Source organism: Panulirus ornatus, chromosome 42 (assembly GCF_036320965.1).
Source record: "Panulirus ornatus isolate Po-2019 chromosome 42, ASM3632096v1, whole genome shotgun sequence".
In the NCBI taxonomy this organism is placed as follows: domain Eukaryota; kingdom Metazoa; phylum Arthropoda; class Malacostraca; order Decapoda; family Palinuridae; genus Panulirus; species Panulirus ornatus.
Window position 1 is genome coordinate 19,282,586 of NC_092265.1, and position 16,795 is coordinate 19,299,380.

Consider the following 16,795-nt stretch of genomic DNA (forward strand, 5'->3'; position numbering starts at 1 on the left):
TGGTTGAGAGAGCAGAAGAGGGTGTTTTGAAATGGTTTTGTCACATGGAGAGAATGAGTGAGGAAAGATTGACCAAGAGGATATATGTGTCGGAGGTGGAGGGAACGAGAAGTGGGAGACCAAATTGGAGGTGGAAAGATGGAGTGAAAAAGATTTTCAGTGATCGGGGCCTGAACATGCAGGAGGGTGAAAGGCGTGCAAGGAATATAGTGAATTGGAACGATGTGGTATACCGGGGTGGACGTGCTGTCAATGGATTGAACCAGGGCATGTGAAGCATCTGGGGTAAGCCATGGGAAGTTCTGTGGGTCCTGGATGTGGAAAGGGAGCTGTGGTATCGGTGCATTATTACATGACAGCTAGAGATTGAGAGTGAACGAATGGGGCCTTTGTTGTCTTTTCTTAGCGCTACCTCGCACCCATGGGGGGGGGGGGGGCTGTTATTCCATGCGAGGTGGCGATGAGAATGAATAAAGGCAGACAGTATGAATTATGTACAAGTGTATATATGTATATGTCTGTGTGTGTATATATATGTATACGTTGAGATGTATAGGTATGTATATTTGCGTGTGTGGACGTGTATGTATATACATGTGTATGTGGGAGGGTTGGGCCATTCTTTCGTGTGTTTCCTTGCGCTACCTGGCTAACGCGGGAGACAGCGACAAAGCAAAATTAATAAAAAAGAATAAATATATATATATATATATATATATATATATATATATATATATATATATATATATATATATATCAATAGTTGTAAGTTTTTGTATACGACTGTTATGCAGAAACGTAGGGAATTACCGGTAGATTAGGTTCTAGCGCCTTAAAAACTCCACAAATTCAATTCATCAAAGACTAGGTTAGGTGAGCCGTGCTCAGGGTTAATCACCTCCTGAAAGGTTTATCTTCCTTCTCTCGGTTGGTGCAGGTGAGCCGGTTCTCCAGCACTGGCGGCAGCCTGGAGGTGGGCCAGGCCGTACTGGACACTCTGGGGATTCTGATGGAGGAGAACTTGTCTGAGCGACTCCCTCGCAGCACCTCTGGCCGCGTGCTGGTGGCAGGGTGGCTGATCTTTGCCTTCATCATAGGGACGGTCTACCGTGGCAACCTTTTCGCCGCTCTTACCCTCCCTAAATACCCACCCCGTCCGGAAACCCTGGAACAACTCGTCAATCATGTTGACAGGTTAGCATGAGCCTTACCTAAGCATTACACGCCATATCTGCTACGGTGTCTTCAAACAGATGCTGCTAAACCCCTACAAGGCATTCCAAGTCATTAAAGAGATGCTGCTAAACCTCTGCAAGACATTCCAAGTCTTTAAAGAGATGCTGCTAAACCTCTATAAGACATTCCAATTCTCATTTAAACCATATGCAACACGTTTCTCAGGGTGACGATGCCGTCATACGGAGTCGAGTTCCGCAGGTTCTTCCTATCGTCTGATTCTTCAGTGTTACAACAACTCGGTCAGATGATGCATCTTGTGGCGACGGTAACTGAAGGCATGAAGCAAGCCCTGGACAAGAAGTAAGTCATCGGAAGTCTCATTCATGAGCTCATGCACAGTGTTAGGTGGATGATGTCACTGTTTTCGATGGATCAGAGAAGATTGAAGCGAATTTTCATGATAACTCGATTCTATGCTCTACCAGACTTCTCCCGTTTGTAGTTTTGTAGCAGGCTAAACATCACCTTCTGCGAGGTTGTGTCATCGCCTCCTGACGGAAGGGACTAGAGTCTCGTTGAGGAACTTCTGATTTAAAAAGAGTCCATCATTTTCCTGCTGCTGGAGATAGCACAGACTTGAAGCTAAAGGAGACCCTTCAATAAATAGGGTCCTGTACACATAATCAATGTCAGAATCCTGAAGTCACCCAAGACCTCTCTACAGTCTTCTGCAGCCCATGTCTGTACTGCAGGCAGTAGCAGGAAAATGGAGACTCCATTCGAATGAGAAGTTCTTTGTTGAAACTGTACTACTAATCATACAGCCTCGCCAAAGGTCACTTTTCACTCACAATGTAACATCGAACAGGTGGAGTCCAGTAACACCACTGTCCATATATATACACATATACATTCTTAAGAGTCCACGGGGAAGATGAAACACGATAAGTTCCCAAGTGCACTTTCGTGTAATAATCATCAGGGGAGACACAAGAGAGAAACATAACCATCACTTAATATACAACGAAGAGACGTAGCTAGGACGCCATTTGGGAAACATGCGATTGCCCAAGACAGACAACGAGCGTATCATAAATTTATTATGTGGACAAGAAGATGAATTGTTTACAAATTTTATCAACAATAAAGTTATCTAATTTGTATAGACCATTACTAATATTAGGGTTATAATTCTTTATGTATTTAATAATAGAAGACTCAGTGATATTTCTTGTGGTCATAGAGTTAGAGTTGATAACTGAGATGGCATTACTCCAGTCAGTACAATGATCATAGTTTTTAACGTGATTAAACAAGGCGTTTGATTCTTGTCCCGTTCTTATACTATATTCATATTGCTTAAGTTTAACAGAAAGATCCCTACTAGTCTGCCCAACAAAAAACTTAATACAATTTCTACATGGTACTTTATAGATGCAACCAGGAGAATTTTCTGGTGAGTTCCTGATTAAGACATTCTTTATGGTATTATTGTTGCTGAAGGCAACATTTACATTAAAGGATTTAAGCAACATGGGAAGTAATGTAAAATTATTATCAAAAGGGAGAATTAAAAGATTCTTGGTGTCAATGGGAGGTTTGGGTTCAACCCTATAAAATGATTTCTTTGTAAACTTAAGGGACTTGTCGATGAAAGATCTAGGGTACTTTAACTTAGATCCAATAGAATATATCTTCTCAAACTCATCATCAATATACTCTGGACTGCAAATACGTAATCCCCTAAGGAACATAGATTGAAATTATGATGATCTCACTCTGTAATGTTGAGATGAGTAATAATAGATATATGAACATACATTGGTAGCTTTCTGTATATACTAAACTTAAACGTGTTTCCTTGCCTGTGGATCATGCAATCTAAAAATGGTAGCATACCATTATTTTCATTTTCTACAGTAAATTTGATGGAAGGTACTAAATTGTTAAGTAAGGGGAGAAATATTTGTAAATTTTCATTTGTTGGCCAAACACAAAGAACATCATCTACATACCTAAACCAAATTGCATTAGAAGGTAAGATATCCTTTAGTAATTTTGTTTCAAAAAAATTCCATATAAAGATTACTTAGTACAGGTGAAAGAGGGTTACCCACTGCCATACCAAATTTTTGAGCATTATAATGTCCATTGAATTGAAATAAACACTCTTTTATACACAATTTTATCAGTTCAGTGAAAGCACACTTTGAAACAGGTAAATGAATATCATCCAAGACATCAAATAAATATTCTAAAAGGTCATCAACTGAAACTTTTGTGAAAAGTGAGGAAACATCAAAGCTTACAAGTTTGAAAGAAAAATCAACATTGATGCCATTAAGCTTGTTAACTAAATCTACATTGTTCATGATATTAGAATTTGAAATCTTACCCACTAAAGGGCTTAATAAAGAAACTAACCATTTTGAAAATTTATGTGTGATGGAGCCTGTTGAAAATTTTGTTTATGTTTTTTGACAAGTCCATACATATATGGCAATGAAGGGGACAAAGATGACAAACTTTTGATAAGAGAACCGTTACCTTTCATCAGCAGCTTCAGTTCTTTATTGAAATGGGAATTAACTGCTTCTAGGGGATTCTTACTGAGTTTAGAATATGTTGTATCATTTAAAAGATAATTCATTTTAGATAGATAATTACTTTTGTCCATACTCACAACAGAGTTAGACTTATCTGCTTTAGTAATATGTATATCCTTTTCTTTCTTTAAGGTGTTAATAGCTCTTATAAATCTTTTAGGGCAATTAGATTCCACTAGTTTTGACAAACTGGAATACACTAAACCCTTACAGATATCAATTTCATCATTAGTTAGATTACTGTATTTCTCTAAATTACAAAAGGACTTTGTGACATCAACACAGCTAGCTTCCCTGTTAGAGCACACAAAACTTAATCCATAGCCTAATGCACGTAAGGAATCCTTATCTAGTTGTTGATTGGACAGGTTTATCACAAAAGTAGGGTTTGTGTTCTTAATCCAGTCGCTGTTTTTCATAAGATGATCCAACTTACAATTCAATTTCATTTGTAGCCTATTGCGTTCATTCCTTAATCGATTATAGCAATAGTCCAACATCCGGTTCTTCCAGTATGTCGGTATAGCCATTTGATAGGCACGTTTCTTCTCTCTTGTAGTACGAAAAGTCTCCTCCATTTCAATCTTCTTTAATTCAATGTGTTTCTTTAAAATGATGTTTTGGAATTGGTCAAATGGTCGACCAGACAGCTGCAACAATCGCCAAGTGATGCCAAGATCTGTCCTACCCGAGCGATATTTATTGTATTTGTCATACTTGGTCGCCGTTTCCCGCGTCAGGGAGGTAGCGCCAGGAAACAGACGAAGAATGGCCCATCCACTCATATACACATCTATATACATAAACGTCCCTACACGCACATATGCATGCATATACATATCAACATATACGCATATACATACATATACATACACTTACACAGACATACATATATACACATGCACATATTCATACTTGCTTGCCTTCATCCATTCCTGGCGCTACCTCGCCCTGCAGGGAACTACATCACAACTCCAGCGAGGTAGCCCCAGGAAAACAGACAAAAAATGCCACATTCGTTCACACTCAGTCTCTAGCTGTCATTTGTAATGCACAGAAACCACAGACCCCACAGACCTTTCCATGGTTTACCCCAGATGCTTCACATGCCCTTTTTCAGTCCACTGACAGCACGTTGACCCCGGTATACCGCATCATTCCAATTCACTCTATTTCTTGCACGCCTTTCACCCTCCTGTATGTTCAGGCCCCGATCGCTCAAAATCTTTTTCACTCCATCTTTCCACCTCCAATTTGGTCTCCCAGTTCTCCTCGTTCCCTCCACCTCTGACATATATCCTCTTTGTCAACTTTTCCTCATTCATTCTTTCCATATGTCCAAACCATTTCAACACCATATATATGGTGAAACCCATCCTTGAAGGAGTAGAAATTTTATGTTACACATAGTATAGTTAAAGCAATTATCTCTGCTACAGGAAGTGGAAGAATGTGTTGAATGCCGATACATTTCTGTTTTAGAGAACCTCTAAAACATGATGCAATGGCACCTGTGCGAATATAGAACCTACGTTTCTAAAGAACTTCTCTAAATATGGAGACTTTAGGCCACTCATCCATTAAGCCAGCTTACAGGAATGGAACCTCGACTACATATAATTGGTTTTAGAGGCACAGTTTCTTTAAGATTTTAGGAAGATCATAATCACATATCGTCAGTGATGATATTGCCTCCTTCACAAAGCTGTTTCCAGAATCATAGAAAATAGAATCTATACAGACCTACCCACAACAGCACAAACATAATGCATGAGACAAGATTCAGTGATACAGTGTCTGTAATAACGTGTCTGTTGCAGTAGTACTTCGCTCAAGAGAGTGAAATTTCGGATGCATTTCAGTCAGGCTACCATGGAAGGTCGTCGCTACCTGCGTCACTTGATCGGGAAGAGCTTCACGCGGGCGGATGGCACGACCAGGCTGTACCTGGGTCAGGAGACCGTCTTCCCCAGCTTCTCTGCCTGGCCACTACCCCACGACGCCCCCTTCAAGCCTGCCATCGATCGATGTTTGATGGCCGTCATTGAGGTCAGTCGGTCAGACCAGCGTAGAAAATGGTGTCAAAAGTGAAGAACGCTTGTCTGAAACATACGCTCGTCCGATTGAACACACACCAAACTTTGATGTTTTCCTGGCGCTACGTCGCTGAAGCAGGGGGTAGTGATGCAGTTTTCTGTGGGGCGGGGTAGCGCCAGGAATGGATGAAGGCAAGCAAGTATGAATATGTACATGTGCATACATGTATATGTCTGTGTATGTGAATGTATATGTATGTATATGTGTATTTGTTGATATGCATATGTGTCTGTATGGGCGTTTATGTATATAGATGTGTATATAAGTGGATGAGCCATTCTTCGTATGTTTCCTGGCGTTACTTTGCTGACGCAGGAAACGGCGATCAAGTATAATGAATAGATATAGCACGCACAAACACACACACACACACACACACATATATATATATATATATATATATATATATATATATATATATATATATATATATGATTTTAGTGGATATGAATGCAGACTTTCGTAGAACATACAAACCTCCAACAGCCAGGCTCGAACCCGGAAACCGTGCATGGCAAGCGGGAGCACTACCGCTTGGCCATGATCGCCCCATGAGATACTCCTTTTGGCTGTGACATGAGCGAAAGTGAGCTCGATACTTATCGCATTTCATTTTCCATCGTGCTTATGAAAAAGAAAGAAGGAAAAAAAGAGGCTGCATGATTGTAGTACCGTCTCGTTGAGGAGATTCATTGCAAGGGAATCCATTATTTCCCTGCTACTGGAAGTACCGCAGCCACGATGCTGGAGGAACCTCCTCAGAGAAAGTGGTCTTAGGTTGATATCATATTGATGATGGCTTACATATAACTATTCACTGTACGTTTTGCGGTTCACTATGCAATATTGACACTAAGTCTCATACTGATATGAATCCATGCATGTTCCAGGCTGGACTGTACGAGAAGTGGAGCGATGACTTGCTCAACCAGGCCCGGCTGGAGAGTAGTCGTGCCAAACGAGAGTTTCTGGAGCAGCAGAAGGAACTTGGGGAGACGGTGGAGGAAGTAGAGGACGACTCTGAGGGCCACATTAGGGCCATCAACCTGATCCACATACAAGGGCCACTGCTGCTCCTCCTGCTGGGCCTCCTCCTCTCCAGCCTTGCCTTCTCAATGGAGCTCCTAGGAGCCCAGTGGACGCGCCACGACACTGGTGATACAACACTGCGATGATTCTCCTTTGCAAATCTTCTGAGAGCCTTGTGTTTGTTTCATACCAACTGTATATGACACAGGTGCAACACCAGATAACTTCTCCTCAATGGTGGCTCTTGACGTTTGATAAATGTGATGCACCAACCCTATATGGAGGTCATGCAACATCAAAACTCTTCCATAGAGCTTTTGGTGGTCTAGTTTACGTCCCAGAGCAGATGTATAGACACATGTGGCTACAGCAAGACTCAACAGTTACACTCTGCTGCAGTACGTGAACATGCGTCCTGCACTAAGCACGTACGACAATGATGGAGCATTGAGTTGAAGGTTCTATCATCATCCTCCATTAAAGAATATCTGTTGATAGATAACAGTCAACATTCTTAACCATTTTCGTTGGACACGTCGTATCTATATATATGATACATGCTACTCTGATAAGTATACATGATGAAGACCATTGCGATGTTTCTTTTCAATTATAGAGTTATGAAAAAGATTTATTATCATCTTTATATGCATATATATATATATATATATATATATATATATATATATATATATATATATATATATATATATATATATATATATATATTGGAAAGGATCACAATTTTGCGCGTGATCAAATACATTCTTATGAGTCCACGGGGTAAATGAAACACGATAAGTTCCCAAGTGCACTTTCATGTAATGATCACATCATCAGGGGAGACACAAGAGAGAAATATAACAGTCAGTTGATATACAACGAAGAGACGTAGCTAGGACGCCATTTGGTTTCCCAAATGGCGTTCTAGCTACGTCTCCTCTCGGTACCAACTTCTGCAGATGCACACTCGAATCTGCCACCAAAGCTGTATCATCGGCAAACAACAACTGGCTCACATTCCTGGTACATCAGGGTTGAAGGACAGGTTAGTTGGGGTGGGAGATTGAATGGAGAAAAATTTGTGGAAATGAAGTGTTTTAGATATCTCAGAGTGGACGTGGCAACGAATGGAACCACAGAAGCGGAAGTGGGTCATAAGGTGGGGAAGGGGGCAAAGGTTCTCGGAGCGCTGAAGAATGTGTGAAGAGGATGTTAGCTTGGAAGGCAAAAATTTGTGTATATGAAAGAATACTCTCATCTTCCTTCTTTCGCACACTCTTCAAAACTCAGTCACCTGCTTCATTCAAAAAAGATGACTTAAGTTGGATGGTAAGTGATTTATGTCGTTAACTGTGGTGTTCTGGGCTTATGCTTTGTGCTGTATGATCTCGTACACATTCAAGTTCCTATTATACGTTGATTCCTGCACGACGGGAGTAATCACTTGCTCCCCACCTTCATCATCTTACATGCATTCACTTGGGGTAATTTTCGAGTCACTGAAGATGTCCCCTGTAATAGGTGGGTGTTGTTCCATTTTCTTGATTAAATTCTTGTAGGGAAAGAGGTAAGCAGTCTTGTGTGTGTGTGTGTGTGTGTGTGTGTGTCTAAGAGGACGTAGCTCACTGGCTTATATCTTTGTGTATAACCCATTGTTTGCTCTGCCATATACGTTCAGATGATTTGCTATGTATGACTTTACCTCTCCTTGGATCTTGATTAATTTACATTGCGTTTTCTTTTTTTTTTTTTTGCATACTTTTATGTTATTTGATTCCTGATTATCGTCTCAAATTTTCACAATCTGGATTCATTATCTTGTTTGGATTGTTCGTTTTTGTATGTAATCAATTTTTTTTTAATACACTATATGTTTGTGCAGTACTGGAAGTACTACATCTGTTGGATCCTAACCCTTAGAATCTTTACTCTACAATCATAGATCTGCAGTTAACGTTCCTAATCACTGGTTATACAAATTATAGTCTTCGTACACCTGAACAGCAAACGATTGTTTTCATTATGTGTTGGATCCCAAGAACGTTTAACACCATCTCATATTATTGTTTCATGAACACGTTTATATATACCAAAGCTGCTTCACATAATCACTTTCCCTGTAATGCTTTATATCTGGTGAAACCCGAAATGTTTATAGTGCAAATATCAGATCTGTATTTTTTTTTGTTCGTCTAAATCATCCTGATATTTTTTTTAATTGAATATTTTCCATACTGAAGCCTCCCTAAAGTATTCAATATCATGCTTTCCAAGAAAGCTGTAAGATAACATGTAAAAATTTAAACTTTTTTTAACAAAACCCTGTGTGTGAGCCGAGAACACAGCTGACTCATCCAGCACGCCCTCTGGTGTGTGTGTGTGTGTGGGTTTTACGGCCATCGACCTATGAGGAAGGTCATTAGCCCTGCAGCCCTATTTAATGTATGACTGAAGTCATCATTCCTATCTACCTATTCTAAAATGAAAGTGAAATTCTGATGTCAAAATAATGAAGATAAATAATAATGAAAAATAAGTTATGGAAAGTAATGATTTGTGGGTACTGGGTCGACGTGGTGGCAAATACCACCCAGTCGGCACAACATTCACGAATGCATTTTACCCAAGAGTGCGAAAAGACAGGACAGACTCCCTCTCGTGCTCTTGTACAGAGGCGGAGGAGGACAGACTCTGGTGCTCTTGTGCAGAGGCGGAGGAGGCCGTACGTAGACCCCCACCACCAGTAGCGCGCGCAGCCTTACTTCGACCAACCACATGGCTCCTCGTTTCATTCCACCAATCATGGACCAGTCCCACTGGTAATAACCCATGATGATCACCAATCAAATGTCTTTCGCATATTTTGACATTTAGTTATAGAGTAGTGAGAGGAAGGAACACAATCCACTTGGCAGTCATCGTCCAGGTGTGAGGAGCTTACCTCGACATCTGCCACTGCCACACATCACTGGTGAGGTGTTGCCGTAAACCTTATACTTCCTAACACCTTCTTTGACTCCATTCTTCGTTGGTCATGCCTTTGCCATTATCATAGTGTGATGGTAATAAGTTTAATCACATAGTGAATCATATTTATTGAGATAGCCTCCGTTACCAGCAAGTAATTGGTTTTGTTAATGAGAGTATAGATGGAAAAATACATGTAAAATTATTATGCTTTTAAGAATAGTTATTCTTAAAATCAACTTATTATGATAAAGTGAATTTTTTTTAGTCATGAATATGCCGAGAACAGTGAAGCAAATTTATGCTACGGACTATAGCATTTACATATGATCTACATTAGCTCTTTCAATGAAGTATTTACAGTAGTATTTTTTCAACTTTGAGCCGGATTTGAATGCTTGACCACAATAGTATACGAAATATAATTACGTGGAGTACAAAGTAATCTGACATTCTTTTTTGTATTTCATGCACGCAGTTGAAAAAAGGTACTCATGAAATATATGATGTGTGTGTGTGTGTGTGTGTGTGTGTGTGTGTGTGTGTGTGTGTGTAATTACCTTTCCGCATGCACGATAAATGTCAAAAGTCATGTCGTGATATTTGGTGAAAACATATGATGAAGGACGAAACGTCTGATGTGTTCTGCCGTGTGTGTCATACGGTTGGCAGCCCTGACATGAGTTGTGCTCCAGGTGAAGCGCCTGTGGATATCTGTGATGTATAAGCCAAATAAACAAGACTAATACTTTTATCTAATATTATGACACTTTACTCATTTATGTTCTCTCTCATTTACTCCCATGTTTGCGTGGTTGCTTTTCGATCACATTTAAGTCTCGAGGTAAGTTCTCATCCATGAGGTACATTTGCGCCTTGAATTAACCTATCATCCTCTCATATGTTAAACATAATGAAGTGTGTTTGATTTATATCATGTGTTAGTGATTTCAAAAGAAATTAACAACTTAAACTATATACAGGGATACAATTACTATGTCGCATTACTTTTTCGGATGGCGAACCGAATCCCACGCTCTTTACGTCCAATATAACCATCAACTTACAAGTGATCTCTGATGGACAGGGATTTGTTGACTTTTCTTTTTTACAATTTATCCTTAATTGGTGGGCAAATGTTTGGTTTCTTGAGGCACAATATACTTTTTTTTTCATATCTATCTCTAGGGCCAATATTGTTAATTGTTAACACGGGTAATTCTAGGTCACTCCAAAATAACGAATATTTGGCCAGACTTGGCGGAGCCGCGAAACTCTTGACCACAGATGTCTGGCAGACTTGTCAAAGCGTTGAACCTCAGGCCAAAGGTTTCCCGCCAGACTTGTCGAAGCCTATAACCTCTGACCACGAATTCCGGGCCCCATCACCCAACCAATCATCCTACCACCTCTCATAAATGGGAGAAATTAAACAACAACAAAAAAACCATTTCCTGATTGTGATACGATTTACATATAACCATCACCATATTTAACTACCACACAACACATCATGACCACCACCACACCATCACATATGGCCACCCCTACACTACCACCACACACCCACCATCAAACGCATCATAATGAAACGGGACTAGTTAATGCTTAGTGTATCCCCCATTCGCTTCAGTGACATCTCGGATCCTTCCTCGTATTGACTCCATATGATGTCGGTTGTAATCGAAGCCCCTCGCATAACTCCATTACGAAGCCAAACCATTCCCTCCCACTTCGACCGTCGCATCCTAGCCACTATTTAATCACTTGGGCCTAGAGGGTTTCTTTATGATTTAGGTCCGGTGATCTTGCAAGCCGGTCAGGGAGTGTCACCTCAAGATGTGCCACAAACCAATCCCTTGTAATCCATGCATTGTGGGCAGGGCTTTTATCTTGAGCCAAACCAATGTGGCATCTTTCTCCCTCCGCGAGTACCGCTCTCGTGGATGTTATTAGGAAAATCATCCAAGTTTTTACCATATTTCTCAGCTGTGAGACGACCCTCTATCTCGGCCAGCTGCTCTACACAACTCCACGTCATCCAGCCCCAGACTCCACCTATTATGCTTGTCACTCCTTTTTGAAGCAGCAACATCTGCTTCGTCATATAAAAGAACGCTAGATAGGCCAATGTTTTCGTCGTTGTGGTCATAAAAGGACTAACGAAAGTTTACCTGTCTGCTAGGACAACCTAATCAAACCTTCCATCATTGTCAGTAAAATAGTGCACTGAATGAGACAGGAATACCAAGCGTAGGTCAAAAATGCTAATGGACCTTGTTTATACCGCTCCGTCAAGGTAGCTTTCACATCTTCTTGGGCTTTGAGCAAATAAACCAGACGGCAGAAGTCTTCACACAACTGCTCGTGTGCTGCATTCCAGCTGTAACTGGTCCTGTACGGTGTAAGCGCTGCCCGTAGGGTCACCTATCATCGCTGAGGCTGTTTCTTGGTCTTGTAATGGTGTTGTAACACGAGGGCGACAGTTCTCTCCTGTGCATTCGTCACGAAATCGCTGAATTCACCTTTCTGTCGTTCTACTCACACGGAATGTTTGCGTAGTGTGCTAAGGATCCTCTCCCTCTAAGTCAGTGATTCTGAACTTCCCCCATTTACCCTTTCAGCTTAATGTATGTCGCTATTTACCTTCTTACTCCCATGCAAAAAAAAAAAAAAAAAAAAGTAAAGAAAATGCATGGGTGGTATAAAGGCAAAGAAAAAGAAAAAAAAAGAAATACCTTCATTAAATAAATACTGATCGTGGATTGAGTCCTAATTGAGGAGTGCTAGTAGATTGATGACCGTGGCTGAGTCTTCCTTAAGGAGTGCAAGGGAATTGATGATCATGGCAAGGGTCTTCCTTGGAGTGTGCTGGTAGATTAATGACCTTGGCCTGAGTCTTACATGAGTGTTAAAGAGATTGATAACCTTTGCCTGAGTCTTAGGAGAGCTAGGAGATTAATGAAATTGGCCTGGGTCTTACGTGAGGAGTGCTAGGAGACTGATGACCATGGCCTGAGTCTTACACGAGGAGTGCTAGAAGGTCTGAGTGTTAAATGAGAAATGTTAGGAGATTGATGCCCGTGGCCTGAGCGTTAGATGAGGAGTGCTAGGAGATTGATGACCGTGGCCTGAGTTCTAATTGAGGAATGCCAGGAGACTGATTACCGTGGCCAGAGTTTACATGAGGAGTGCAAGGAGATTGATGACCCTGGCCTGTCTTAAATGAGGGGTGCTAGGAGATTGATGACTGAGCTGAGTTGTAACTGAGGAGTGTCAGGAAACTGATGACCGTGGTCTGTGTCTTACATGAGGAGTGCTGGGAGATTGATGACCTTGGCCTAAGTCTTACATGAAGTGCTAGGAGATAGATGACCATAGCTTGGTCTTACATGAAGAGTGCTTGGAGATTGATGACCGTGGCCTGTGTCTTTCATGAAGAGTGCTAAGAGAGTGACGACTGTAGCGACTCCCTCTTGAAGAGTGCTGGGAGAATGATGACCGTGGCCTGGTTGTATATGAGGAGTGCTAAGATATTGATGACCTTGTCCTGAGTCTTACATGAGGAGTGATAAAAGATTGACGACTGACCTAAGTCTTATATGAGGAATACTAGCAGATTGATGACCATGGTGTCAGACTTACATGAGGAGTGCTAGGAGATTGATGATCGTGGCCTGAATCTTCATTGAGCACTGTGGCCCGAGTCTTACGTGAGGAGTGCTAAGAGATTGATGACGGTGTCCTGAGTCTTCCTTGAGGAGTGATAGTAGACTGATGACCGTGGCCAGAGTCTTACATGGGGAGTGCTAAGAGATTGATGACCGTGACGTGAGTCTTACATGAGGAGTGCTAGAAGATTGATGACCGTGGCCTGAGTCTTATATGAGGAGTGCTAGGAGATTGATGACCGTGGCATGAATCTTACATTAGTGCAAGGAGATTGATGACCGTCACCTGAGTCTTCCTTGAGGAGTGCTTGGAGATTTATGACCGTGGCCTGGTCTTACATGAGGAGTGCTTGGAGACCGAGGACCATGGCTTGAGCCTAACATGAGGAGTGCTAGGAGATTGATGACGGTGATGTGAGTCTTACATGAAAAGTTCTAGGAGATTCATGACCATGACCTGAGCATTCCTTGAGGAGTGCTAGGAGATTGATGACCGTGTCCTGAGCCTTCTTTGAGGAGTGCTACGAGATTGATGACCGTGGCCTGAGTCTTACATGCAGAATGCTAAGAGATTGATGGCCGTGGCCTGAGTCTTCTTTGAGGAGATTTTTTTGATGACCGTAGCCTGTCCTACATGAGGAGTGGTAGTAAATTGATGACCGTCTTAAATGAGAATTGTTAGGAGATTGATGACCGGGGCCTGAGTCTTACATGAATGCTAGGAGATTGATGAACCTTGGCCTGAGTCTTACATGGGGAGTGTTAAGAGATCGATGACAGTGGCCTTAGTATTTCTTGAGGAGTTTTAGGAAATTGATGATCATGGCCTGAATCTTCCTGGAGGAGTGCTAGTAGATTGATGACCATGGCCTGAGTCTTACATGAGGAGTCTTAGCAGATTTATGACCGTGGCCTGGGATTACATGAGGAGAGCTACGAGATTGTTGACCGTGGCCAGAATCTTACATGAGAAGTGCTAGAAGATTGATGACCGTGAACTGAATCATAAATGAGGAGTACTAGGAGATTGATGACAGTGGTCCGAGTCGTACATTAGAAGTCCTAGGAAATTGATGACCGTGGCCTAAGTCTTACACGAGTAGTCCTAACAGATTTATGACCGTGGCCTGGTCGTATATGAGGAGAGCTACGAGATTGATGACCATGGCCTGAATCTTACATGAAAAGTGCTAGAAGATTGATGACCGTGACTTGAATCTTACATGATGTGTACTTGGAGATTGATGACCGTAGCCTGAATCTTAAATTAGGAATGCTAGGGGGTTGATGACCTTGTCATGAGTCTTACATGAGGAGTATTAGGAGATTGATGACCGTGGCCTGACTCTTACATGGGGAGTGCTTACACGAGGAGTGCTAGGAGATTGATGAACGTGGCCCGAGTCTTACATAAGGAGTACTAAGAGATTGATGACCGTGGCCTGAGTCTTTCTTGAGGAGTGCTAGGAAATTGATGATTATGGCATGAGTCTTCCTTGAGTAGTGCTAGAAGATTGATGACCGTGGTCTGAGTCATACATGAGGTGTGCTAAGAGATTGATGACCATGGCCCGAGTCTTACATGAGGAGTGCTAGGAGATTGATGTAACTTGGCCTGAGTATTCCGTGAGGAGCGCTGGAAGATTGATGGTAGTGGCCTGAGTCTTCTTTGAGGAGTGCCATGATACTGATGACCATGGCCTGAGTCTTACATGAGGAGTGATAAAAGAGCGATGACCGTGGCCTGAGTCTTCCTGGAGGAGGGCTAGTAGATTGATGACAATGGCCTAAGTCTTACACGAGGAGTGCTAAAAGACCGGTGACCATGTCCTAAGTCTTACATGAGGAGTGCTTGAAGATTGATGACCGTGGCCTGAGTCTTACATGGGAGTGCTAGGAGGTTGATGACCATGGCCTGGTCTTACATGAGGAGTGCTAGAAGATTGATGACTGTGGCCTGAGTCTTACATGAGGAGTGCTAAGAGATGGACGACCGTGGTCTGAGTCTTCCCTGAGGAGTGGTAGGAAAATGATGACCTTGGCCTTTTCGTATATGAGGAGTTCTGGGAGATTGATGACTGTGGCCTGAGTCTTGCATGAGGAGTACTAGGAAATTGATGACCTTGGCCTGTGTCTTACATGAGTGCTAGGAGATTGATGACCGTGGCCTAAGTCCTACTTGAAGGGTACTAGGAGATTGATGACCGTGGCCTGAGTATTCCTTGAGGAGTCTTAGGTAATTGATGATCGTGACCTGAGTCTTCCTTAAGGAGTGTTTTTAGATTGATGACAGTGGACTGAGTCTTACATGAGGAATGCTTACCGATTGATGACCATAGCCTGAGTCGTACATGAGGAGTGCTACGAAATTGATGACCATGGCCTGGTCTTACATGAGGAGTTCTTGGAGACTGATGACCATGGCCTAAATCTTACAGGAGGAGTACTAGGAGATTGATGACAATGGCCTGAGTCTTATATGAGGAGGACTAGGAGATGGATGATTATGGCCTGAGTATTCCTTGGAGAGTGCTCGGAGATTGAGGACTATGGCCTTGTCTTACATGAGGAGTGCTTGGAGACTGATGACCATGGCCTGAGTCTAACATGAGGAGTGCTAGGAGATTGATGACCGTGGTGTGAGTCTTACATGAAAAGTTCTAGGAGATTCATGACCATGGCCTGAGTATTCCTTGAGGAGTACTAGAAGATTGACGACCGTGTCCTGAACCTTCCTTGAGGAGTGCTACGAGATTGATGACCGTGGCGTAAGCCTTACATGAGGAATGCTAAGAGACGATGACCGTGGCCTTAGTCTTCCTTACGGAGTACTAGGAGATTGATGACTGCGGCTTGAGTCTTCCTTGAGGAGTGTTAGGAGATTTTTTGATGACCGTGGCCTGTCCTGCATAAGGAGTGGTAGTAGATTGATGACTGTGGTCTGTCTTAAATGAGGAGTGTTAGGAAACTGATGACCGTGGCCTGAGTATTTCTTGAAGAGTGCTAGGAAATTGATGATCGTGTCCTGAGTCTTCCTGGAGGAGTGCTAGGAGATTGATGACCTTGGACTGAGTATTAACTGAAGAGTGCTAGATAATTAATGATCATCTGAGTTTTACCTTAAGAGTACTGAGATTGATGACCGTGGCCTGAGTCTTACATGAGGAGTGCTAGGAAATTGATGACCATCTGAGATTTCCTTTAGGAGTGCCAAGAGATTGCTGAGTCTTCATTGAGTTGTGA

At 42.0% G+C, this 16,795-nt stretch overlaps 2 protein-coding genes across 2 annotated transcripts in view; both read left to right on the plus strand.

The window, feature by feature from the left end:
* Nucleotides 1–5,653: 5,653 nt before the first annotated feature.
* On the plus strand, nt 5,654–7,370 carry LOC139762048 (uncharacterized). The gene is made up of 2 exons (XM_071686816.1): nt 5,654–5,834; nt 6,773–7,370. Exons 1-2 carry the CDS (start codon nt 5,658–5,660, stop codon nt 7,055–7,057), a joined length of 462 nt encoding a protein of 153 aa, XP_071542917.1. The 5' UTR covers nt 5,654–5,657; the 3' UTR covers nt 7,058–7,370.
* A 2,372-nt stretch (nt 7,371–9,742) lies between these two features.
* Nucleotides 9,743–16,795, plus strand: part of LOC139762050 (uncharacterized) — a 385,663-nt gene continuing 378,610 nt past the window's right edge. Inside the window, exon 1 of the mRNA XM_071686817.1 lies at nt 9,743–9,885. The gene's annotated coding sequence lies outside the window, so the exon portion shown is untranslated. The remainder of the gene's footprint in view (nt 9,886–16,795) is intronic.

What these genes read in the sequence shown, in the direction of transcription:
- LOC139762048 (XM_071686816.1), top strand. Translation starts at nt 5,658, where the DNA reads ATGGAAGGTCGTCGCTACCTGCGTCACTTGATCGGGAAGAGCTTCACG. An exon ending in GTTTGATGGCCGTCATTGAG is followed by an intron (nt 5,835 to 6,772) that starts GTCAGTCGGTCA and finishes TGCATGTTCCAG; the next exon opens with GCTGGACTGTACGAGAAGTG.